The sequence below is a fragment of the Maylandia zebra genome, linkage group LG14 (assembly GCF_041146795.1).
Source record: "Maylandia zebra isolate NMK-2024a linkage group LG14, Mzebra_GT3a, whole genome shotgun sequence".
In the NCBI taxonomy this organism is placed as follows: Eukaryota; Metazoa; Chordata; class Actinopteri; order Cichliformes; family Cichlidae; genus Maylandia; species Maylandia zebra.
Window position 1 is genome coordinate 34,685,444 of NC_135180.1, and position 25,889 is coordinate 34,711,332.

The 25,889-nt window shown below is 40.4% G+C and overlaps 1 protein-coding gene across 2 annotated transcripts in view; it reads left to right on the forward strand.

Moving 5' to 3' along the window:
• Window positions 1–25,889, forward strand: part of eml2 (EMAP like 2) — a 31,891-nt gene that overhangs the window by 2,668 nt on the left and 3,334 nt on the right. The window contains exons 2-20 of one of the 2 annotated variants that reach the window (XM_004569590.6): window positions 8,669–8,896; window positions 9,366–9,483; window positions 9,844–9,945; window positions 18,643–18,671; window positions 19,979–20,108; window positions 20,607–20,756; window positions 21,687–21,756; window positions 21,938–22,048; window positions 22,584–22,679; window positions 22,844–22,978; window positions 23,109–23,208; window positions 23,938–24,092; window positions 24,303–24,428; window positions 24,524–24,655; window positions 24,756–24,823; window positions 24,980–25,068; window positions 25,182–25,279; window positions 25,538–25,625; window positions 25,787–25,882. In XM_004569590.6, the coding sequence (XP_004569647.2) occupies window positions 8,669–8,896; window positions 9,366–9,483; window positions 9,844–9,945; window positions 18,643–18,671; window positions 19,979–20,108; window positions 20,607–20,756; window positions 21,687–21,756; window positions 21,938–22,048; window positions 22,584–22,679; window positions 22,844–22,978; window positions 23,109–23,208; window positions 23,938–24,092; window positions 24,303–24,428; window positions 24,524–24,655; window positions 24,756–24,823; window positions 24,980–25,068; window positions 25,182–25,279; window positions 25,538–25,625; window positions 25,787–25,882 (2,121 nt within the window). Of the gene's footprint in view, window positions 1–8,668; window positions 8,897–9,365; window positions 9,484–9,843; window positions 9,946–13,056; window positions 13,203–18,642; window positions 18,672–19,978; window positions 20,109–20,606; window positions 20,757–21,686; window positions 21,757–21,937; window positions 22,049–22,583; window positions 22,680–22,843; window positions 22,979–23,108; window positions 23,209–23,937; window positions 24,093–24,302; window positions 24,429–24,523; window positions 24,656–24,755; window positions 24,824–24,979; window positions 25,069–25,181; window positions 25,280–25,537; window positions 25,626–25,786; window positions 25,883–25,889 lie in introns of those variants that run through there. The other variant, XM_004569592.6, reaches the window with a different exon arrangement.

Below are 25,889 nucleotides of genomic sequence, written 5' to 3' on the forward strand. Positions count from 1 at the left end.
ATTTCCAGTACTGACAGGTTTTATAGCTTTTATCTAAATGATGCTGTTGAGGTAAATACAACACATCAGGCTTCTTTATACATTCTGTCTCAGTCCTCAGAGCTTTTACTCTTGAGCTCATTTCAGAATTGCACAGTTGTCCTTTGAATCGAATATACTTGTTCATATTGTGACACTTTAGCACAGAGACATATGAGGACACACTGTACAGGCATTAAGTGATTCTCAGCTATTAAAGTCTGCACACAGACGTCGTTAATGGCCTCACAATAAATTTCAGTGTGCCTCACTTCTCTCCGTGCTGTTGTTTTAGAGTCGACAGGAGGTTTACGCTACTAACTAGCAATTTAGTTTGTTTTGTTATTTGGGTTCCGGTTTTAATAATAGTTTGCATTTCATATGCAAATTTAATTTGGTCATCAGTGGGGAATGAAAAAGATTTTTAACTAAATCTCATATCTCACTATTTTATCTGAAGAAACAAGACTCTAAATGGGCCATTTCCCTTTGCACATCCATATTTTATGAGTCATCTTTGTTGCAGTGGTGTATTTAACAACATGCACCTGTTACAAGGTGACAAGGTGATTAGCAACACAGGGGCACCACAGGGGACTGTCCTCTCCCCCTTCCTCTTCACCCTCTACACCACAGACTTCAGCCACTGCACAGAGACCTGCCATCTTCAGAAGTTTTCTGATGACTCTGCGGTGGTTGGATGCATCAGCAGGGATGATGAGACAGAGTACCGGGCTGTGGTCGACTCCTTTGTCACGTGGTGTGAGCAGAATCATCTGCAGCTCAACGTGGCAAAGACCAAGGAACTGATCGTGGACTTCAGGAAGACCAGGAAACACTTGACCCCTGTTTCAATCCAGGGGGTCAGTGTTGACATTGTGGAGGACTATAAATACCTTGGAGTACACATTGACAATAAACTGGACTGGGCTAAAAACACCACAGCACTTTACAGGAAGGGCCAGAGTCGTCTCTATTTTTTGAGGCGACTGAGGTCCTTCAACATCTGCCAGAAAATGCTGAGGATTTTCTATGAGTCTGTTGTGGCCAGTGCGATCCTCTATGCTGTTGCATGCTGGGGGAGCAGGCTGAGGGTCGCAGATGCCAACAGACTCAATAAACTGATCCGTAAGGCCAGCAATGTTGTGGGGATGGAGCTGGACTCCCTCAAGGTGGTGTCGGAGAGGCGGATGCTGTCCAAGATAAAGACAATGTTGGATAACACCTCCCACCCACTCCATGACATGTTGGTCAGTCACAGGAGCACGTTCAGTGAGAGACTGAGATTACCGAAAAGCACCACTGAACGACACAGGAAATCATTCCTGCCTGTGGCCATCTCCCTGTACAACGCATCCACTTAACACACTGTTTGCTGCTACAGCTACACATGTTTCTTTTCCAACTATTTATTTATAAGTGACTTATGTATGTATGTATGTATATATATGTATATATTGTACTATTCTTAGTTAGCGTATTGTCTGTCTTGTCTTAATGTTGGTTTAAAATGGAGCACTGTAACAAAAAATAATTTCCCCCAGGGATCAATAAAGTATTCTGATTCTGATTCTGATTATCTCTACGAAAGTACGCACATGAGTGCATGAATCCATACTGACATCTGGACCACGTTTACAGTGCAAAGTGATGCTGTGCAACCTGCAGAGTGCCACTTTACCAGTGCAGAGTACAGTCTGTTCCTCCAGCTGAAGACTGAAATGACTAGCGGCTGAAGCAATGTTTGAGCGTTACAGCGACAAACCCGTCAATCGTGGCATACTGTATGCTGCACAGCTGCCATTTGCAAACTCTGTTTAGTGGCAATAAAAAGAAAAAAGCGTCACGCACCAGTCTGCTGAAAAATTCCTTTCTTCATGGTATGCTGAGGTTTCAATTCAAATGGCAAGTGTTTAAAATGTAAGATTTACTGTATTATTTATTTAAATGTTGGTATAGGGTGAGGAAAACACTTCACAAACACATATTTTATGTTGTGAAATGAGGTTTCTTCTTGTTGAAGGTTCTTCCTCCCAGTTTTCACCAGGTGCTGCTCATTGGGGATCATGCAAGGAGTGGAGTTCTCTATAATATTGTGGGGTGTTGGCATTATAATCTATCGTCCCTTAAGCAGGCTGCAACAGCATACAGTGCAGCACAGAAGATTAAGCTGTGTCACACTTTAGCTACATAGACTGGAAATCCATCTGTTATCATTGGTTTTGACCTTTTCCTGTCTGTAGAACATCACAGACTCATCTTTTAAAGCACCAAAATCGGCCATACTCTTGTTACCAGTTTGAAACATTTCCAGATGAGTGCATGTAGATCTTGAATGAGAATATACTGCATGGTAACTGGACAGTTTTTACATTTTTACCTGCAAGGACACAGACTACAGTGGTGGCATTTATTCTCATGTGGTGTGTATCCTTTATGTGGGTGTGTGAGTGCATGTCATTGATCCTGGACGTCGCAGCATCTCTTCCTGGTGGTGCCTGGCTGTGCTGATGCTGATGCTGGTGCAGTGTGTTTGTGTGGCCCTAAGCCAGGCTCCACCCCTTCTGCCTCGGCTTTCTCTCTGCTTGTAGCTAATTAATGAGACAGGAGGAGGGATGTAAGGGAAGGAGTAGAAAAAAAAAGAGGAGAGAGAGAGAGGCGGAGCAGGGGATGGGAGGAGGAAGAGGGAGTGGCCCAGGAAGGAGGAAGTGGAGGAAGGAGTGGGTCAGCAAAAGAGGATGGCAGATGATTTATTTTTGTGTGTGTGTGTGAGATAGAGAGGGAGCGAGAGGGTGAGCAAGCACCGGTCATAGATGGGAAGGGGAGGGAGTGGGAGTCCAGGAAGTCTCTAAGGAGGAAGAGTGAGGGCAAGTGGACTGACTGACTGACTGCTCTGTGGATTGAGTGACTGGTTGATTGACAGGAGGAGTGACCAGGCACTCAGTGTGGCAGTATGGCAGGTAGGCACGTCGAGCTCCACCTTCATCATCACTTCACTGCAGCATAAATATTCCAGCAGCCAACAGTCTTCTTATTGTCCTGTGCCGACCTCCCTACCTCTTTGACAGGATCACACTTACACATTCCTCTGAATTTCATCATCCACGTTTTTCTTCCATCTGTTTTTCTTTTTACTCCATTCCCTCTGATTTCTTCTTTGTTACTTTCTCTTTTCCATCCATCCTTTTCTTTTGTCTACTACCTTTTTCCATCTGTCGGCATGTTTCTGTTCCCTGATAGCAGCCATGTCTGTATTATCCTCACGTCAGCTTTGCTTAAAGTACAGTGCTGTGCTGGGATGGAGATGGAAGTTAGCTCGTATTGTGTGTGTAATGCTTACTGAATGTCAAATAGATCCGGGCTTAGGTTTATATGACAGCAAGAGAATACCACTGAGGTGTGTGTGTGTGCGTGTGCGTGTGTGTGATGATTCAAGGGCAAATTGAAAAGTAGCCGGTGCTGCAGCGCTCTTTAAACAGGTGTCCTGTCAGTAGATGAGATAAAATCAGCAGAGGTGAACTCTGCTGATCTCTCTTTGTTTACAGTTTCCTGTGCCACCATATGCCTCCTTGATTACTTTGTCTCTTAAGTAACATTTAACAAGTCTAGTGCAAACTCTGCAACTCATCAGGCAGCAACACAAACGCACCTCAAGGGGAATAAAGTTAGATCTGTACACATCATATAGGTGCACAGTATCGACTCTTACAAATGTGTATTCTCATATTAAACGTGGACAAAGTTTCAAATAAAATCAGTGTACAGTAGGGGCAGAGGCTGTCTTGTTTGCGAGGAGCAATCAGTCAGAAAAGGTTGGGTTAAAGCAGTGGTTTCAGGCAAAGCTTAAACTGGAGGTTTACACTGTATTATGGGATAAATATGGATTATTTTAAGTTGCCAATCATGCATTTTCCAATAAAATCTGAAGCTGGAAACAAGTGTAATATGTTTCCTTTCATGACCATATGACCAAAACCAGTGGATTTTGTTTTTCATCACAATATTCACCATGTTGGTACCTTGGTTACCACTGTTCCTTAGAGCCAGAAGGTCCTGGGTTCAAATCCAGTTGACCAGTCCAGGGTGTACCCCGCCTCTCCTGTGACAGCTGGGAAGGCTCCAGCCAGAACTGGATAAATGGAAGAAAGTGGATGGATGGTCACAAAGCTGATGTTAGCAGCTTTATGACCAGTGTTAGCAGCACAGCACACAGTGCAATTATGAAAACAACAAATAAACCTACAGCAGTTTGTGTCTTTTAATATTAAATGCTTTTTACAAGTTTCGTATAAACACTTTTACGAGATGCTCGCATGAATGGCTGCCATGTATGTCAACATAATAAGGTTAGCACATTAGCATCAGATTACACGACTGAAGCTCAGCTCAATCTGTTGCCAGCTGATAAAGCTCTGACATGAAGAGGCTTGTGTGAGCGGTGCTAAAATAGCCCCTGTAAAGGAGATGAAATCCTCTGATTTAGGGACCTGAATTTAAGTTACAAATATTCATACCCTTAATATGATCCAAAATCAAACTAGGAAAGTATTTTATATTCTAAGGAGTTCATGTTGTAGCTGTCTGAGTATTGGACGATTGCAGACAAAGCCCTGTTAAGGCAAAACTGTTCATTCTAGGTTCTTTCATTTAGTCTCTGCAGCGGTCTCTCCTGCCTTCCACCTCATTCTGTTTGTCTCCTCAATTAAGTGCACTCAGTAGTTGCAGTAGTTTAGATAAACGTGATTACTGCAGTAGTCAGATAAAAATGAATCATTCTTCTCCCACCTCTTCATCCTTTCTCGGTTAGTTCAACTCGTGATCTCCTCCCACCTACATTCTGGCTTCTCCCTCTCAGCTGACAACTATTCCTAGTTTTGTGTCTCCATTTTCAGCTTGTTTTAATTATTTGTACTCATTCCTTTTAAAAAGAACAACAAACAAAAAAAACATTATTTGGGGGAAAAGTCAGCAAACATTGTAAACAGTTTCTATCGGGGCTGAGTGGCAACTCTGTACATGCAGTAATTATGTCCTGGTGACACTGAAATGACATTATTTAATTTATACAATGTGTCAATATAACTGCATTTTAAGCCAGCGGGAGAGTTTCTTGCTTCTTTCTTGTAGATGGACTTTTGTAAGTATTGTGAGTTATAGTAACTGTGATGGTTCTTTTACTTTGCCTGTTTATTTTTGAGTTGTCAAAACCAACATTTAGGTCATTATGATGACTAGCTGTGTTAAACAGGGAGACCCAAACTGCTTTTTCATTGAAGAAGAGAAACAATGATGGAGGCCTGAGACAATCTTACCTTAGATGCTGGTCTGCGTAGGTCAACTCTGCCATGCAAATCTCCCCTGAACTTCATGTTTGTATGTAAATCTGAAGCTTAATTTCCTCATGGCTTCTTCCTGTGTCATTTGACTATGAAATGTAATACAGTAAGGGTAACAGTACTGCCTGTGTCTCAGTTTACAATGCTGAGCATTGTGTTGCCTTGTGCTGAAGCAGTGTAAAGTATAAAATCCCTTTTTGAAGAGTGGCGCTCTTTTACTGCAAGTTTATAAATAAACATTTTTGCACAAATGCTGCGATCACATGATGACTTAAAAATAACACGGATCAGGGAGGAAGTTTGTGGTAGATCATCTCATTTTTTTCCATTTATGATATTTCTGGGTTATATGAACATGTCATGGTCTTTTTTCTGCATATGCATCTTTAATGCAGCCTGGTTGTTTTTGTTGTTGTTTTATGGTGATATTTGAATTATTTGTAAATAAACGATAGCTTCAGCTGTCTTTTCCACACTACTACCACTGTGTAAAGTTGGAGCAATACCTGATGTTTACAAATATTGCTTGTTTTGTTTGTGATCTCACTGTTTGTTCCAGTGAAGTAGAAAAATCTTTATTATACCTATTAACATTCATTTAAACCCTTTTCAGTCTTTCAGCAACCAGTTAATGAAACTAGATCTCAAAGATAAAAGATAATTATCATCTTACACTCACACATTGCTTTGTTGGGTACACCTCATCTATTCAGCCTGTCCATTTGACAGGCTGAAGCAGGACCTCCTTCTTTTTCCATACTTATAAGATTTTGAAAGCATTAACGTATGAATGGAAATATGTATTTTTGATCTGGAGATGGTGGCCGTGAGATCAGAATTCAGACCTCATGAACAGTTGTGATGATGTGTCCAACTGAAAACTTGTCTTTCACTTTATCGGGTTGTAATCGGATAATGTGGGTCACAGATTTAAATAATCCACACCGGGCAGTTTACCTTTGATAAGCTCGCCAGCCCACGATGATGTCATCACGGTGGGGGGAAAGATGATGTGCGATTAGGCTGAAAGGAATTGGAGAGGACCGGAGGTAGTCAGCTTGGTGGATGTGTGTGGGTTGAGGTCAACAGGAGCTTATATGAATTCCTGTACGTGTATTTATTAGCAAAAAGTATTGCTTTAAAAAATGCATGTTTTTACTAATACATACATTTACTGAAATACTCATTTTGAAATATCACATTTCACACTGAACCAGTTAGTCACTATACCAGGCTGTTTGTACTGTAAATGATTTGGGAAACAAAAGTGTTATACAGCATATCCAAACCAAAAAGACTGAGTAACAAATTTACAGTCATGTTGAATTCATGTTTTCATCGCTCACATCCGTGTTTGTTTCAGCCAGCAGTCGTTTTCCTCTGATTACTGCCCTCTGCAGTTGTCAGCAGTGGTTGCATAAACAAAAAAGGCACAAATGCTGCAAACAAATGCACAGACTGCACAAACATGTCGGGTCTGCCAATCAAAAGATTTTTCCACACAGCAAGCTGTGGTTGATAAAAATCCTCAGGGTACCTTTAAGTTTAAAGGATAGTCTCCAAGAACGCTGTTAAGTCACTGTCTTACAGTAATGTATTAATAAAAAGTCTGTGCCTGTGGTGGCATTTCTGGAAAAATAAATGCAGTTTAATTTACTGTCCTCATGCTGCAGCTCCACAGATAATGTAATATGTTTATCTGCGCTGAGAACTTGCCAATATTATTCATGGAAAAAATGCATCTACGAAGAGGAAACGAGGAGCTAGTTTGTTTTTCTGCTTCCAGATTTCTCTGACCTGCAGTGTGAAACCCCATTTTCTAAATGTTCTAATATATTAGAACTTAAATATTCATAATTTCCTCTTTAATACACAAAAACATAATAAAAAAGCTTAGTTTCTCTGTCTTATCCCTCTTTGTTTTTTTCCTCCCCGTCTGCATGTCCTTGATTGGTTTTCCTTCCTGCTGTTATTCTTCTTCTGTCATTTACACTCATTCTCAGTCTAAATTATTGAAAATGGTCACAATACCTTTAAGCTCTTGTCCCCACCTAGAAATTTAACACCACTGATTTACAAAGCAGCAGCCACAGCAGTGGATATCCATAACACCGAAACAGATGCTTGCTTTTAAAGAATAACCCCAAGAGTTCCCGTATATAGCTGCGGTCATTAGTTTACATGCGCTTATCATGGGTATGAATGTCATGGTAATCCTGGGCTTTTAATGATTTCTTTGAACTCTTCTTTTTCCGGCATGGAACGATTGTACGACACACATCTTTAATGACTTTGAAAATTAGGTGCACATGTTGGGATTTATTTTTGATTTTCTGTTATCCACACAGGATCAAAAGTCCACCTCCAGGCTGCGTGCACTCACTAATGAGTAGTACTGAAGGTTCTATAGTGTCCTGTAACTTACCAAGGCCTATTAATGTCTCATTAATGGTCATAATTGACTACAGTTGGTAGTTTCTCTTTGTCAGCATAAAAAAGATTTGTTTGACAGCACTCACTGAATTCACTAATCCTCTGAAAGCTGGGAAAGCCCCCCTCCCTGAGCCTGGTTCTGCCTGAGGTGTCTTCCTGTTAAAAGGGATTTTTTTCCTTCCCACTGTCTCCAAGGGCTTGCTCAAAGGTTGTCATTTGATTGTTGGTCTTTACCTTACAATATACAGTGCGTTGAGACCAATCCGCTATATAAATAAAACTTAATTGAATTGGAAATCAGTATTTTCTGAAGGTCTAACGTGAGCTTTGAAGCACCATAGACTGGGAAAGTGCTGACCAAGAAAGAAGCTCCTGCTCCAAAATTAATACTTTTAAGCTCAACTGAGTTTGTGGACTAAAAGCGGGGTCCATTCAAGAAACCAATCACTTTAAGTGAACTATAACAATTCTGCCAAGAAGATTGGTCAAATGTGCAGCCAGAATTATGCCAGCAGCTTGTTGATGGCTACCAAAGGGGTTTGGTTGAGGTGCAACTTGCTAAGGGACATTTAAGCAAATATTAGTGGGTGTTTGAAGGTATATGTATACTTTTGAACCTGTGTGGATTAGAGAAAATCCAAAATAAATTAAAAAATGTGCACCTCAAGTTCTGAAAACTCATTGTGATATTTGTTTGTTTGTTTGTTTTGTAAACATTTTTAGGTTCTTTTTTATTTAAGTTTTTTATTAAGTATTCTTTTCTCACAATCCCATATGCAGCTGCATGTGACTCCTTTATCTCTATGGTTTAACTCTTAAAATCTACATTATAACCCCTAGAATTCATTAAAACTAAAAGGTTAAACACTTAAACTCTCCAGATGACACTGTGTCGGCGAGCAGTAACATGGACATGGAGGACCGGGTGTCTCACCTGGAGCAGAGGCTGCAGTTGCAAGAGGACGAGATCCAGCTGCTGAAGGCGGCTCTGGCTGATGCCCTGCGCCGGCTCGGCTATTGTGAGGAGCAGAGCCAAGGGAAGCAACCAGCAGGCGTTCATGCTGGGAGGAGATCTCTGGCCACTACAGCTGCGGCACCACCTACCAAGGGTAGGTAACATCAGTGCTTCTGTAAAGCTGAAATATGTTGCTGCTTTTCATATTCCAAGATAAATGTCATTGCTCTCCAATCAGGTGGTTTCAGATCCCAACTATATCTGTGCTGCAGTTCTTAACTTTTACTATGTTAGTATTTAGAAATGATATAAATACCTTAAATTGACTTAATCCTGCTACTGCTAAACTATTCACAAAAAATACATGCTGATATAAAATCATACTTTCTTTTAATTTACGTTTGTCACAAGTCAGAATGGCCAGCCACCGCTAAAATGAAAGCTTTGTGTTGTCAGTTGAACAAGCTGAGCATGCAAATCACATTTGCTTATATGCCAAATATAGAAATCTTCTGTTTCCCTTGATGACATTGATCTGGAAGTGGTAAATTAAAAGTTTAACTGGGGTCTGGAACTGGGAAGCTGTACGCACTTTGTGCTCATGGCATTTTCTTTTCTTTCAGTGCGACAGCTCCTGCAGGCTCTTCCCTCCCGACCTCTGAGTAATGGCTACATTCAACAGAAACGTCTCCTTTCTTCGCCTTCATCTCCAAAGAAAGAGGTGCTACAGTCTATAAAGAGGTAGGATTAAGAATGGAAAGCAAAGATGCTGAACACAACATAACAAGACTTTTCATTTTTCGTTTGCAAGGGTGTCCTATTTTTTAATCCCCTATTCACGTTAATAAAAATGGAACTGCAATTTGATGTATTCTTTAATTGACAGTTAAAGTTAATTTACTTTTATGTAAAATAGCATCATCAAGTACACTTTACTTTCTCTTGTTTGATACTTTAAGTTTAATTGAATAGGCATTAACTTAGCAATCAACTGTTGTTTTTAATCCTCTTTTAACCCAATTGTAACTTCATGTAAAAATGGTAATGTTACAGTTTGTTCATCAAAACATCAAGAGTTCTCCCTCCTCTTCCCTTCTTCAGAAAGAGTATGTCCACAGAACGTCTCACCCTGGTGAGGAGAGAGATGGGGGCGGAGAGTCGGAGTCGAACAACATCCTCCAGCAGCTCCTCTGGTGGCAAAAGGTAACAGCCTTTATCTGAGAGCTGGTGTGAAAACATAGACGTTTAATGCAAAATCTATGGACAACTCTTAATGTTTGGGACACTAAAGTACTGACCACAGAGTAAACCCTGTTGTTTGTCAGATAATGCAATAAAAGTGCTCCAAAAGGCAACAACACACAAATATTTTAGAGCGAGTCAAAGTGGTGAAGCTGAAATCCAGCAGAGAGCCAAAAGCCTTCCTGCTTCCCACAGGTTTATCAAAAATATCCCTAATAATGCATAACTTAAAGCCTTAATGCTTACATGGGTGAGTTATAAGAAAGGTTCTACCTCTACATTTGTCCTTTAGGGGAAATCTACCAAAATAATGCTGCACATGTTCTGCTCATACATGCCACCCCTTCAGATTTTTCCGGGGGAATCCCGAATTTCAGTGCCCCTCCCGAAAATCTCCCGGAGCCACCATTCTCCCGAATTTCTCCTGTTTTTCCACCTGGACAACAAAATTGAAAAACCATATAACAGAATTCATAGCGCGGCCCAGCCAATTCCAGTTTCCAACAATGGCGGCAGCTACTTAGTTTTATTACTCTTTCTGGATCGCAAAATAAACTTTTAGCACATTTTGAGGAGGAAATGTAGCAGTGTGAACTTCAAATATCTGAGCCGGCGAGAACAGCAAACTCCCGGCACATCGTTTTCAAACCCCCGCGGTCTTTCGCTACTCAGGTTAAACATGATATATAAATCACTTAGATAACCTAAAAATGATATTGTTTGACTTTTTTCAAGGTTCTATTTGTTCCTCAGTAAAACGGTTTGGCTGAGATTAAAGTTATTACATTAGATTAAATACAACTTTATTAATCCCTCGGGGGGGGGGGGGGGGGGGGGGGTGTGTTCCTCCAGGGGTTTTCGCACAGCTGAATAAACGTCAAACAGAAAACAGAAGTGTGAGATGGTCCCAAATTTGCGCCAGCGTCCGGTTATGTCTGGATAGCAAGGAGCAGACGGCAGAGTTTCACTCCACCGAGAAAGCCCGTGACGTAATTCTGAAGGCTAGACCGTCACAGTCACTCACTTCCAGCCTACCTGGCTTTTAGAGGACCTGGCCCACTTAAGCCACGGAGGGGTCCTCACGTGGATGCAGCCTCTGAATTTGGAAAGCCCCGGCTGGGGACAGTAATAACGGTGACATTTAACTTTAAATAAATAGTGTTAAATAAATAAATACTGTAGAATGCCAGTTTTTTTTGTATATGTATAACCTACACTCCCCTTTTTGAATGCCTCCATAATTCTGAGGTCTTAAGATTGGCAAGTATGGTTCTGCTGTGAGGCTGAGCCTTGCAGTGGAAAAACAGTCATTATAAGTCATTAGGTTTGGGCGTTACAGCATGGGAGTCTGTCTCAAGTGGTCATTTTAGGGATTGCAGTTTTCACCACATCCAAGCAGGCTTCATTTTTCATCCCTGGAGATTGCTGCTCGACTGCGTTGCCATGACAACCAGTCTGAAAACTTTTTTTCTAACAAACTGTGGGTCAGAAGGACTGTGATGAAGTTCAGTGGGTTAGTCGTAATGAGCTGTCTTATCGCTGCACTGTCTTCTGTCTGTAGGCAGACTCAAGTGGCAGTAATTGAACCAGTCTGGCAGTCTGTCCCAGTCAGATGCTGGAAAAACGGTGAAGAACGAGTAAAATAATAAGCAACCTGACCCTTTACAATGTATGTGGAGATACTCTCCTCCATTGTCATCCTGGAAAAATGCAAAAAAATTGTTATTATAAAGAAAGCAGTGTCAGTGTAAATTTAAGTCCTAATATAGTATCTAGAGAAGATCATAGTATTTTAGGTATAACAGTAGGTTCAGTGTCGTTGGCGTTCCTCCGGACAGGCTGGAGGAGGCCATGGAGCTTCTCTGCTTAGGCTGCTGCCCCCGCGACCCGGCTCCTGATAGGCGGAAGAAGATGGATGGATAAATGGATGGATTTTTCATCATACATCAGTTCAGTCTTTGGTTTTACTCGTGTTGTTTTAAATCATCCTCTCAGAGGTGTTGATACCATCTAAAACTGGGAAACAATAAAAATGTTGCTCTTTAATAGGATTATTTTTTTTGACAAGGGCATAGTTACATTTTTGAAAAGGCAATTTAAAAGAGAGAGCACAATTTTGGGGGGAATTTCAAGGCACCGGTGTTTGTTTGTTGATTTTTTTATGTATAATGACCACAGTGATCACCACTGACAAAACTGCAGAAAGCGCATAAAATGGGCCACATACAAACTACTTTAATCTTAGGTGGGTCAGACCAATGAAACTCTGCTTCCTGTCGGCTCAAGGAAGTTTTTTACACATTTAATCGCTGCGATATCTTAATATAAGAAAAAGAAGATGCATTTCAGCAGTGCGTGTCAGTTTTTTTACATGATAAAGAAATGCTGCTGTGGTAGATTAAAGGAATCTGTTAGCAGAACTCTCTGGTTCAAATTGGAAGAAACTGTAAAAGTAAAGTAAAACTTTACTTCACTGACTGTCCTTAATTGGAATTTTACTGCTGTGTAACCATGGTTTAAAAAAACCCCCACAAAACAAAACAAAAACAAAAACCCAGAAATGTCTAAATAAACATTTTCCAAAGCATCCAGTGGACTCGATTATAGTCTTTGGCGGCCTGATTCTGATCCTTATCTCTACTCTGCTCTACTCTGCTCTACTCTACTCTACTCTACTCTACTCTGCTGTCTCCTTTACTCCTTTCATTCAAGTATCATGTTTAACATGTAACTTCTGTCGGTGCTGTGCTTTTTTGGAAATCGAATTTCCCAGAGGAACCCACCCGAGGGATTAATAAAGTTCTATCTAATCTAATCTAATCTAACAGTTCTTGGTAAAAGGGAGGTGTGGTAGTTGTGCAGAAAGGGGCGTGCCTGTACAGTAAGGAAGTGGATTCTGATTGGATGATATGACCTGATTTCTCTCCTCTCCTCTACTGTCTCCTTTACTCCTTTCATTCTGCTGATGTATCATGTTTCTAACAGTTCTTGGTAAAAGGGAGGCGTGGTAGTTGTGCAGAAAGGGGTGTGCCTGGACAATAAGGAAGTGCATTCTGATTGGATAATATGACCTTTCAGGCTGAGCTAAAAGTTTGCAGAGTGAAGGAGGAAGTCCGTGTGTTGGTGTGGCTTTGGACAGGAGAAGAATCGCTCTGACTGCTCACCAGTGTTGACGTTTAGTGTAACGGAAACCTTGCAGACATGAAGAAATCACCCAGGTAATTTGCTGCTTTACAATGAGTAGTCAATGATTGACTAGAATTGAGTAGAAGCAGACTTTAAGCAGAGATGGTATATTTGGGAATCATTTGAAAGGCAAAGACATGCTAATTACGACCTAAGTTGTTTGCATGTCATAAAGGAAACTGTGTAGCTTTAAACCTTGGATGGCTGGTTGGTATCTCCATTATGGAAAATGAATACACAGCTTTTATAAAGAGAGGTACTTGTTTTTGTTACAACTAGTCCCTCAGCTGCAGTTTAAATGAAAAGAAAATTAAATACAGTTTTTATTGGTAGGTAAATGCATTCAGGCTTTACCCTCTGAAATGCTTGGTTGTTTTCACTCCAAACAAAGTCAGCAGTCAGTGCTTAGGTTCGAAGACATTCAGGGGAAGTGGTGCTGCTTTTTGAAACCGTTGTCACGCAAACCATTAGATGCAGTCGGGTTCTCTGTCTGCAGGGCTGTGGGGAGGGGCAGCTGCATGGTTACATGAATAAAACAACAAAGCTTGATGAGTTCATCGACCATGAGCCTAATGGCAAGGGGCAGGTCTTATGAAAAAATGCTAAACTGTGTGATACTTTGAGTTTTAAATGTTTGGTTCAAACAAATATGAATAAGGTGAGTTACAAATGCTTATTTATTTAGCTAACATTCACATAACAACCGCATTCAAAGTAAAAACCATCTATCTGGCTGTTGTGAAAATATTTATTTTCCTGAAGTGTATTTCTTTATTACAAACTCATTACATTATGCAAATGCTAAACCATTTTAGGCGTAAGCTGCTGTTTTGGCTGCTAATGAACATTTCTGCCTGGTTATGAAACGCACACAGACAGATGGGACTCAGTGAATGTGATGTGACATCGGACCAGTCGCTCTGTACTCAGCAGATCTGTCGGCTAACTCATTATTCTGTTAAACCTGACTGACTCTGACAGCAGATCAGACAGAGCTCCTGCTTTACTGGACACCCTGAACTTCAACAAGAATATTACACATGTTCAGGTTTTACAAAGTACCCGTCATCATCTGCTCTACTTTAATTTGCTACTGAGCTTGGTGCACTTTTATATACTAATTAATTTTCAAGTTTTCCAAATTAATTCATTGATTTCCGAAACAAGTTAAAAGTAGCTAATTGAGCATCAATTCAAAATGCTACTAAGACTTTTGTTTTGTAATCCTCTGTAGCATTATGACCAGAGATGGGAAGCTGTGGGACTGATGTTACCATTATCAATTCTGCACAGCTTGCAGAAACATTGATAACATTGATTGAACATCCTGCTCTACATGCAGCAAACATACTGAGCATGTGTCTGATTGGAGAGGACTATTTTGCACCACATTGAACCAGTTTAACATCAATGTGTCTGTCTTTATTTTCATATAATAAGTCATTTCAAAGTTAGGGTAGCACGAGTATTGTACAGGGTTTGCATACACTACGGAAAAGGAAAAGATTCATATCACGTTCAGTCTGTCATCTCCTTTTTGTGTTTGTATCACTTGGATCTAGAATGCATTACATGGAAAAACTGTGCCTTCCTTCTTGCTTTTTGAGGTTTATAATTTTACAGGAAATCTGAAGTTGGTTAGATGAAACTCTAATGATTGTTAGAATCAGAATAAAGCATAACATTGGATTAAAAATGCAGATTTTTCTTATTTTTCTTCCTCCCCTTTTGCTATCTGGACACTGTCTGATGCCTCATAAGTGTCAGAGTTGATTAGTTTATGACTAAAACAAAATACACTAATGTATTTTGCGCACAAGTGAAAATATGAAGAAAGTCAACTATGTTCATGTCTATTGTTATAGCTGCTGCAGTACTTAAGTCCTAATTGAGCAGGAAATGGATGCATGCACTCTTGACCACTCCCACCACTCCCACCACAGTTCAGGGGGATGAGTCCCATTACTCGGACCACAACATCTTCTGCCTCCCTGTGTGCATCACTCTAATCTCCCAGATGGATGGAACTAGTACTTAAGAGTTCCTATAAGAAAGAGAGAAGGTGTCTCTTGTAAACAGCAAAAAATGATAACCAAACAAATGCTCTTTGCAAGTTTGATCTGCAGGAGTAAAAATATCCGTTTATTATTTCAAACCACTAAGTTTAGGATAAAATATCCTGATTTTGTTGCTTGCAAAAAGTGGTTAAAGTTCAATATATTCAAAGTGACAAGTGGCCCAGCACAAAAATGTCGGTCCTTTTAATCTTTCTGCAGATGCACCGGTGCTCATTAGTGCCCTCTGGTTCTTACAAGAACCCTTTGTGTTTTCAGAGAGCCCACAGAAAAGGCCAACTACACCCTCGGTGCTGCATGTTAATGAGAGGTCTGTTTGTGCGTTCCCTCTGCCTGGAAACCCGGTGACTAGTGACGGCCGCTGCCGTTGGGTTGTAGAGGCAGAGTTATGAGCCCTGTCCGGCTGCCAGTTGCGCAGCATGGACCGCCATAATTACAGGTTCTGGATCAATTGTGTTCTGTTATTGGCCAGAGCCATGCCACGCCTCATCTTCCTGGCAGACCACACTTACACATGCACACAAACAGAAACACATGCTCGCAGTTCAAGGAACAAACAGGGCTTTATGTGGTTGCTTTAAAGAGCCGAAACCCCTCCTGGTCGCCTCTAACTGCCCAGAGACACAACAGACGCCACACAGGCCCTCGGATGACTCGTCTGTTTGCTCTGCTGTCCTTTAATCTTCTTCAAACACACACGCAGGCTCTCATCTCATTTTCCTGTTTTCTTTTTGCATAGGTCCCTTGTTCACATTGTAACGAACCTATAAAAGAAATCTCAAATCATTGTTTCAGTTGACCCGTAAGCTTAGAGAGCTATTGATATGTCTCAATACTGTCAAGATTTTATTTAGTAAACTCCCCATTAAACAAATATCAGGATACACACGGCACAGCCTGGGGTCTTTTCATGTTTGTATGCCGCAGTCTTTCCCACTCACTCAGTGTCTTTATGTGTTACTTTCATAATGCAGCCTTGGTAAAGCTTCTTTTTGTCAACTAGTCTGTTTTTTTTGTTTTTTTGTTTTTTTTTTAACCGACCCACCAGGTATGGAGGTTTCATGCTTTCAGGTTTTCCCTCTGTGGTGTTAACAATTCTTTTGAAAGCCTTCAGGGAGTTTCCTCATATTTGACATAAATGTTCAAAGAGGTAGTGATTAGAATATGTGGCAAAATGTCTCCTCACAAAACGCATATCACCAGGAACCAAAAGATAGCTTGTGTCCAAAATCATTCACCTAATGTGGAACTACTGGAAAAATGAAAAAGGTTGAAAAAGACACATTCCAGGTTTTTGTTTGTTTGTTTTTCTTAGTCATACTCCTCCTACAGATCCATGCATAACAGATCAAGGCTGGATAACTTAATAAGTACAGCAAATAAATGGATATTGTATTGAAATTATTAGTGAGTACTCAGGGTTTCAGACCAGCCATGTGTGGTTGGTGATGATCTTCAGTGCCTGCTTATTACATTCTTCCCTTATGAGCCTGAACAGATATTGGATTTAAACCTAAATCTAAACTAACTTTGCTATAGTAAGATGTTGATTCTAGTTTGAGTGGTTTATCTTTGTTTATCTGTGAACCTGAGACAAATGTTCTGTGTCACTGCAGTTTTCCTCATAGTACTCTTCTGTATTATATGACTTGCTCTGTGGTTGTACAATAAATCTACATGAGAAGAAGTGTGTTCGCTGCTGTTATTTGTTTGCCTGTGTTTCCATAGAAATACTCAGAAAAGTCAAGCACGTCTTTCTTGATTCGCTTGTTGCTTTGCGAGGACCAAACATCCATTTCCCTCTTATCGTATCAAGCCTTACCTTTATTGCTGTTGCCATGGTGACATCCAGCTGTCAGCCGAGGCAGCGCTTCAACATCCCGATTGGTTGATAGCATCCAGACAGGTTAGGTTGAGTTCTCAGCATGCGCTGAAATGCTTGGCAGGCAGTTCTGATTGGGTGACAGCAGATTCAGGGACATCTGCAGCTCTCGCTGATGTGGCAGGTTTTGATTGGCAGGTCTAATCACGGATCCTGGCAGAGTGGCTGACTCGCCGGTTGTCATTTTTACTTGTAAATGCATTTAGCTTGTCTGTGTGGCATCTTTTAATTCTGACCACTGCGATGCTTCTCTGTCACACTGTTTCACATCTTCCGTGTGTTTAACTGATAGGCACTGACACTGTCTGCGAATACAAGTGGACTTCTGTTTGCTTTGTGTCTGCTGACTCGTCTTTACAAACCTGTTTACACAGCAGAACTAGCAAGTTGGAAAGTTTTAGGCATCAAAGATAATGTTAAAGAAATGTGTATCAACTTGCCCGGCCCGGGGCAAATACAAGCTACTTTGTTGTTTGCTTTATTTGTTTCGCCAAGTTGAGGATAAAAGAAATTCATCAAATTTTTATCAAACCAGCCTTTCAGTATCAGGTCTTCTGGTCCTCTGTGTATCCAGGCCTGTTACTTACTATTCCCAGGTGATAGTTTATATTCATATTCTAGGAATATAAGAAATGAACCTTTAAATCCTAATCAAACCTTTAAGACCAGTCGCTGTGTTTGATAACTGTGAACCACAACAAAGCCGCACGATTTATACCCCAATTCCTGTTTTGTTTTATGTTTTTTCTATGAATGTTCAAAGAAAATTAATCTGTTAGATATTCTTTGATATGTTTTTTGACACGGCATGAGTTTGACCAGACTACTGGTCAAAGCCATCCATCCTATGAATGACCTACCCGCAGAAATCTCTACAGCACCACTATTTCTTTTCTCAGGTGAAGACGTTATTTACATTAAAGTGTGCCATACTGCATCGTAGCTATAATCGTATGCACCAGATCTGATCTTTCCAGTTCCTGCCTCAACTGTCAGCTGGTTGTTGACATGTCTGGGCTGATTGAAAGCTCCTCAGGCCTCTGCTTATAGTCCTTGCCATCAGTGGTGCAGTTTCTAAAATAATCTAAGGAGTGTAAATAATCACTTTTCTCAAAGGTCATACTGGAAATGTTGCGTGTCAGGTATGACTCGTTTTGTTAAAAATATGCTTTTCACTTTGCACATTTTAGGTCTTATAGTATTTAGTGTGAATGTAATATTCAAACAGGATTTCTAAATAAATGGGTCTAAATCCTGTCTTCAGACTACATCATCTGATCCTCTGAAGGCGAAAAGTTGTGCACATCTTTGGACATGTGTGGTACACTCTGTGTGTGTCTGCCCTCTATTTTCAATTAACTGTGGGTAAGAGATGTAGCATGAGTAAATAATTTATAAAGACATAATATACCCACCTCTCAGCACTTTCGGAAAATGATTGTAACCTTCATGCTGTTTATCGTGTAATGTGCAAAATAATATTAATTGAACACCATTTTTCTTTTTGTGTTCCAGCAAATCCAAAGAATGCACTTTCAATGCAGGTAAAATAAAATTTTAATCCCACCATTGCTTTGCTTTTGTCTGTACTGTTCTCTGTGTGTGTGCGTGTGTGTGATAATTGCGTTAGCTGTTATGTCTCAGCCTCCAATTACTGTCACACTTTAATTTGCTGTAAAGGGGATGAGCAGCCTCTCATGTGTGAAACTCAATTAGCCTTCAGGGGTCCTCGAAGAACTCTTGAAGGATTCTTCTGACTGTCATTTCAAAGAAATGCATTTTCTCATTAGAGATAGTGATGTCCCATTTTAATTATTTTAGAGGATGTTGGAAATGCAGAGGATCTCCCATTAAGATGAGTACGAGACTACTGGAGATTTTGAATACGTTGTAAAACAAAAGATCTGTAATTGCTGGAAAGTGTTTAAGCATGTGAAGCTGTTTGTCTGTTTATACATTTTCCCATTAATATATATTTAACAAGCAAAAATGTGACATCTTTTTAAGCACTGGTAAATTGTGAGGTGGTGTGCTGTTTTGCTATTTTACGTCGTTGTTTTTTTTCTGTTGGACATTTATGCAAATTAGGTCAAATTAATTAAACTTATGCCTCATTGCATGCAAGACTTTATATGAAAAGATAATCGTCTACATGCAAGGAAGCAGCTATGAAAGTTTTATGCTGCGTTACTGTATCCTTGTTACATTTTATACCAGCAAATTGCTTTTTATTCAATTAAAAAAAAAAAAAAAAGGTATAAACTTTATATTACATGGATTTAAAGTCTTTTAGAAAAACTTCAGCAACACTTGCATACAACAAATTTTCCAGTTTTAGTCCTGTCTGTATTCTGAAAGGATTTTTTGTGAGAGGCTGTTAACAATATTTCCTCATTTCCATTTTGAAGTCTTAATGTGCCACCAAAGAGACATGATAATTATGAAGCTGGCTTTATTCAGTGTTTAATTTTCTCTTCTGAAGCATGCAAAGTAGCACAAATTTAGAGAGAGATGGCCTCGTATGCATATTTAATCACAAAGTGTCTGAAAATTTATACCAAGCACCAAAGAAGGAAAAATTATTCTGATGTCAGGTGTTGAGTTGGGAGGTTTCTAGACTTCCTGCTGCGTCCGCTGTCTTCAAATTGGCATTACTGGGGTGAAACTTAAAGAAGTATTTCAATCAATTATGTTCTTACTGACACAAAATCATTTTGGTTATAAAGTTAGTAAAAAATGCTGTCAAAGCTAGAGAGGGTGATGGTACAGAGGTCAAAACTAGTGTTACTTTGTCCTTCTCTCTTTCTTTAACTGGTGATCTTGCTTTTCCTCCCTCCCTCTTTAACTGTAGAGGACAGCTACGTGAGGATGTTCCTCCGCGGCCGTCCCGTCACCATGCACGTCCCAGACCAGCAGAAGGGGACTTACAGCCTTGACCAGAAGGTGGCGCTGCCTGACCATAAGCTCAAACTGCAGTGGGTGTATCCTTGATCCAGACAGAGAGAAATTAAGAAGTACACGAACAGTTTACTTAAAGATTCAGATGGTTTAGATATTTAAAATATCTTATTAATAGACTCAGGCTAGCGTTACTTTATTTTTAGGTTTATTTAGATTTATTCTGCTGTGATTCATACAACATGCAACTGTCTGTGGCTCACCAATCAACCTGTTAGACCATATAAACGTAATGGACGTGACCTCCGGTGTGGGAGTACATTTTTCTAATATAACTAATAACTAATGATCATATCTTCTGTTTTCACAGCTGTTCTGACACATATTTGTCTGTAAGATAAATAATAGGGGTGAAAGCACAAACTGTATCTCTGAAAACCAAGAAATTACAAAAAATAAGATTTGGTGTTTCTAAGTTATCTTAGTAAGAAGCATCAACAAAATATATAAAATAAAATTGCTGAATATTCTGGTAATCCTGTCCAGCATCAGCCATCTTCCTTAATCTAACCGTGGTCCAGTTATGGCTACCGTGGTCGTGACTGCCGCTCCAACCTGTACCTGCTTCCCACGGGAGAGATTGTCTACTTCAATGCTTCAGTGGTGGTGCTGTACAACACAGAGGAGCAGCAGCAGAGACACTACCTGGGCCACAACGATGACGTCAAATGGTGAGAAAACAGCAGGCTGATGAGAGCAGCCATTAAAGTGTTTTAATCTTTACAGAGACTGTGCATTTTCCTGCATCATCTCTGCTTTCCTCATTTACTCTAAGTCTTGTAAACAGATCCCGTTTGATCAAAAGCTGTGTTTAACTAACACACCGTGATATAGATGGTTTTGTTTAAACAGACTCACTTGATGTTATGTCTTTTCATACAGAAGAACTAACATAACAATCATCATTCAAATGAATAAAAACTAGAGGAAACCTCTTTAAACAGTAAAAATGAAGCTAAAATGAGCAAATCTCCTCCCAAAAGAAATTAAAATGAAAAGAAAATGTAAAAAAGCAAAACTCTATTCGACCCCACACGTGAGACAAAGAGAGAAACGAGCTGCTCAGAAGTTGTTTTTGTTTTTGCGTAACACGTCATCGACAGCTTCTGTGTTTACCATCAGTGAAATTTGTGCTGTACTTAATGAGCACCAGTTGACATCCTGTGCCTGGAGACACTGGGATGTAAACATTAAGGCCCCCTGGGGCATGCTGGGAAAGCTACTCCGCTCTGCAGGGAAACAATCGTGCTCTCCTCTCCCACGCCGTCACGTGGAATCCGCCTCTTCACGTTGTCATTTTTTTTGTGTTTTAGAAATGCAAAATATGATTCACATTGAAATAAATATTGTATATTTGTTTTTATTGACTTGGAAAATGTGAGTCAATCGGTTTGTTTATATGGCTGTTGTTTATACGTGTCAAGTGTCTATAACGTGCTTCTGAAAAATACTCGAGATTTCCTGTAAAAGTCAGAGACCAGAGAAAACGGCGTGTGTCACGATAAACATTTTTAAAGGCATCGTGTGAAAGAAGCAGAATGAATGAGAATTAATAATCACAAAGCCACAAATATAATTAATATTTTCTCATATCTTCTTAGCCTGAGTGTGCATCCTGACATGGTTACCATAGCAACAGGACAAGTGGCTGGAAACTCTAAAGATGGAAAGGTACTGCGAGCATCTCCAATCCTGCCGTAGCGTTGTCTCCTAATCACTAAATATGAAACTGAAAGAGCTTTAAAACTTCAAATAAAGTTTTGTTTTGTTTTTTGTGGAAACCAGAAGAAGGTTTGATATGAATCAAACAACTTTACTATGTCTCCTCTTTTTTTTGTGTGTGTTTGTTCAGCTGCTGGCTCCCCATGTTCGCGTCTGGGATTCTGTGAGCCTCAACACGCTCCATGTGCTTGGAACGGGAGTGTTCGATAGAGCGGTCACCTGTGTGGCTTTCTCAAAGTCGGTAAGGAGCGTCTCACCCTTTTAGACTAGAGGTGTCAACATCATTCTAGTTCAGGGAATTACACCAATGAATAATGACCTCTAAAGAAAAAGGGGATGCATTTGGAGGTGTTTTATTTTAGTGTAAAGACATATATTCCCCTAAAACTTCACATTTAATCAGCCAACTATTTATGTGTCTCAGTTTTTCTACATCCATCATCTACGTCAGTCGGTGTCATAAATCACAGGCTTAACAACGTTACTTGAGTGTGTTTTGGCAGGCGATGGTTAATGTCTTTGTCAGTAAGAAGCCCGTTAAACTGATGAGTCATAGTTCTGGCTCAGATATAATCAATGCTTTAGTCAGCCAGACTCATGATGTGATCTATATATAACACTGCAAGTGTAATGCTTCCTGCAAAATATAATACAATCCCAATAACTATGCACTTATCCAAATACCCAGTTTTTACACAAGTCATTCAGGCCCCTTTCTATGTTTTCATGCTTTATTAAGATTTAATCAGTTATTTATTCATTCATTCATTCACCAGAATGGCGGCACCTTCCTTTGCGCTGTGGATGATGCCAACGATCACATCTTGTCAGTCTGGAACTGGCAGAAGGAGAAGCAGCTGGCTGAAGTCAAGGTATGGCCACCTGAGTCTGATCTCATTCATACAGCTGTATCATTATTGATCTCCTGGTTTTAAATTTTTTTGATAACATGCATGGATGAAGGATTTTAATGGTATGTTTTCATGAACATAGCAAATAGAATGAAACAATAGCTTCCTGGCTTCTGTCCCTGCAGTGCTCCAATGACTCTGTGCTGGCCGCTGTGTTTCATCCCATGGACACCAACCTGATTGTTACCTGTGGAAAATCTCACATCAACTTCTGGACCATGGAGGGGAACACTCTCACCAAGAGACAGGGCCTGTTTGAGGTATCGCAACTATACACAAGTTGTTTGTTCTTAAAACCCTGCTGTATATTTAGTTTTATTTCTTAAGGTGCAGTCTATGACAGCAGTCTTTTCTGTAGTCCTTGAAATCCTTATTTGTCTGGCTTTGTAGAAACACGAGAAACCAAAGTATGTGTTGTGTGTGGCATTCGCTGAGAATGGAGACGCCATCACAGGAGACTCCAGTGGGAACCTCTACATCTGGGCCAAAGGTACGATCAAAGTGAAAGTTCTGATCCAGCTTTTTTTTTTTTTTCTTTTCTTTTTTGACAAAATTTAGAGATTCAATCGCCAATCACAGAAATCCTGGCTGCTTGAATTAACGAAGGTTTGAACACGTTTATATTCATATATGATTGTTTCAATAAAACAGGAATAACAGAACATAAAATTAAGCATTTGTGGATACAGCTAACAAAAAAGAAAAAAAACGAAGGGAAACACAAAAACTGGTTACATTGAATACAAAACAGAACTTCTCACGTTAGAACATAGGTTAAAAAAATTAACAAAACTCCAGAACTCTGAAGGGTCGATTGGTACTAACAAAACCTTTCCTTGCAAACGACACTAAGTTAGCAGCAACACAACTGAGCTTCACATTCCCATTAACACAGTAAAGTTGTAGGTCATCGGCCCTCGATGGAATAAGCAAATCTGTTAGTCAACAGGAACATCCTTAAATTGAAAGTTAGAGAAGTTTGTCAGAAAAAGACCCCAGATTTTACCAAATGTGCCCTTTTAATTCTGGGTGGATCTTTTCAAGACTGAGACACGACATAAGATCAGCAAGCCACTGATAATGGGGGGTGGGGCATCTGACATAGATACGGCAGTCTGGATTTTAAATGAAATCATTCATTTATCATTACTGTGAAGCACAAATGTAAAGAGGCAGGATATCTGCTGCTCACTCTCTGATTCCCTGTGTCGTCTGACAGGTGGTACCCGCATCAGCCAGGTGGTGTCAGCGGCGCACGAGGGCGGCATTTTCTCAGTGTGTGTTCTCAAGGACGGCACCATGGTGTCTGGAGGGGGGAAAGACCGCAAGGTGGTGCTGTGGGACCACGATTACAGAAAAAAGGCAACGATGGAGGTGAGCGAATTCTCCTCTGAGGGGAAATCGGAGGTCGTGAAACTTCTGTGGAACCCACTTAAATATTATTTTAAACTTTTCTCAGTTTAGTGATTAAACTGTCAGTGGGTGTCTCTTGTGTTGCAAGTAAATAACTCCAAAAAAAGTTTTATTACTTAATGTTTTGAATATTGTGCTTTCTTTGACTCTGTGCTGCATGTGTGTGTCCAGGTGGGAGAGTCCTTCGGTCCTGTTCGTGCTCTGGCTGAAGGTAAACCCGGAGAACTCTTTGTTGGAACCACCAAGAATGCAATCATCAGAGCTGCCTTCCCTGATACATTAACACCTATTGTGCAGGTACATGCTGATAACATTCACAGGCTGACTACTAACAAATATTTTAACTTTATGCATGCTGCATTTTAAATAAGAAATGATATGATGTGCTACAGGGTCACACCGATGAGCTGTGGGGTCTGGACATCCATCCCACCATGGAGCAGTTTGTTACCTGCTCACAGGACAAACAAGTTCACCTCTGGGATGCCCACTCCCACCAGCCCCTGTGGAGCAAGACCATCGAGGTGAGGAAGATTTTTGTGAATGAAGACAGCGTTAGGGACTGAGCTTCCCGTTCAATCACAAGTACTAAATAACAAGTATGTCGTCTTCTCTGTGCTTTAGGATCCAGGGAGGTCTGCAGGCTTCCATCCCAGCGGGGCTGTTCTGGCTGTGGGGACCATGACTGGAAAGTGAGCCTTACAGCTGAAACAAGTTAAAATTCAGAAACTGAGCATTGACAAAACATTCACTAACACTGATCTCCTTTAATGCTGGAGATATTAAAGCCTTCCTATTTGGATCCTTGTCATGTGCATTTTTCCAAATCTCTGCCTTGTGTGTTGCAGGTGGTTGGTGCTGGACACTGACACTCGGGATCTTGTTTCTATGCACACAGATGGCAATGAGATCATTTCCAATGTCAAGTACTCTCCGGGTAAAACATCATCTGCTCACCTCGCTGACACAGATCCATAAAATGTTAAAGTTCAGACAAAATTTCATATTTCAGTTCATTGATTTTCTGCTAACTTCACTTTGTGTCTGCAGACGGTAACTTCCTGGCTGTCGCTTCCCATGATAACTTTGTTTACATCTATGCTGTAACTGAAAACGGCCGAAAGTACAGCCGTGTGGGGAAATGCACTGTAAGTAGATGCTCACATGGAGCGCCAGTTGTAAATGTCTGTTTGTAAATGAATTCCCATTCTTACAGTGATCTCTTTTCATAAAATCAGATCGCTAGTGTCTGAAGGCTTAAGTAGTTTATGGAGGTTGAAAAGTGAATTGATATATTGCTGTTCTTTGGATGAGAATTTCACTCAAAATTAACATCAATAACATTAAAAGAGAGTTTTACCAAAAAATGTTCAATCGTCACTCTGCATGATCTGCCTCTTCCCCAGGGACACTCCAGCTTTGTTACCCATGTGGACTGGTCGAAAAACAGCCAGTACCTTGTCACCAACTCAGGAGACTATGAGATCCTCTTCTGTAAGTCATACTTCATGTCTGTTCATGTGCACTTTTAGCTCCACCCTCTGATTTTACTGTCAATATAGGAATCTGGTAAAATATGAAACTCATATCACTGACTTCTCAAAGTTATGTTCATATGTCAAGGAATCTTTTGGGGGGGTTTCTTCGGCTTTTAGGGGAGGCATCCAGTGGTAAACATGTGACCAACATGGACACAGTGCGCAACCTGGAGTGGGCCACCTCCACCTGCACTCTGAGCTTCAACACGTTTGGTAGGTT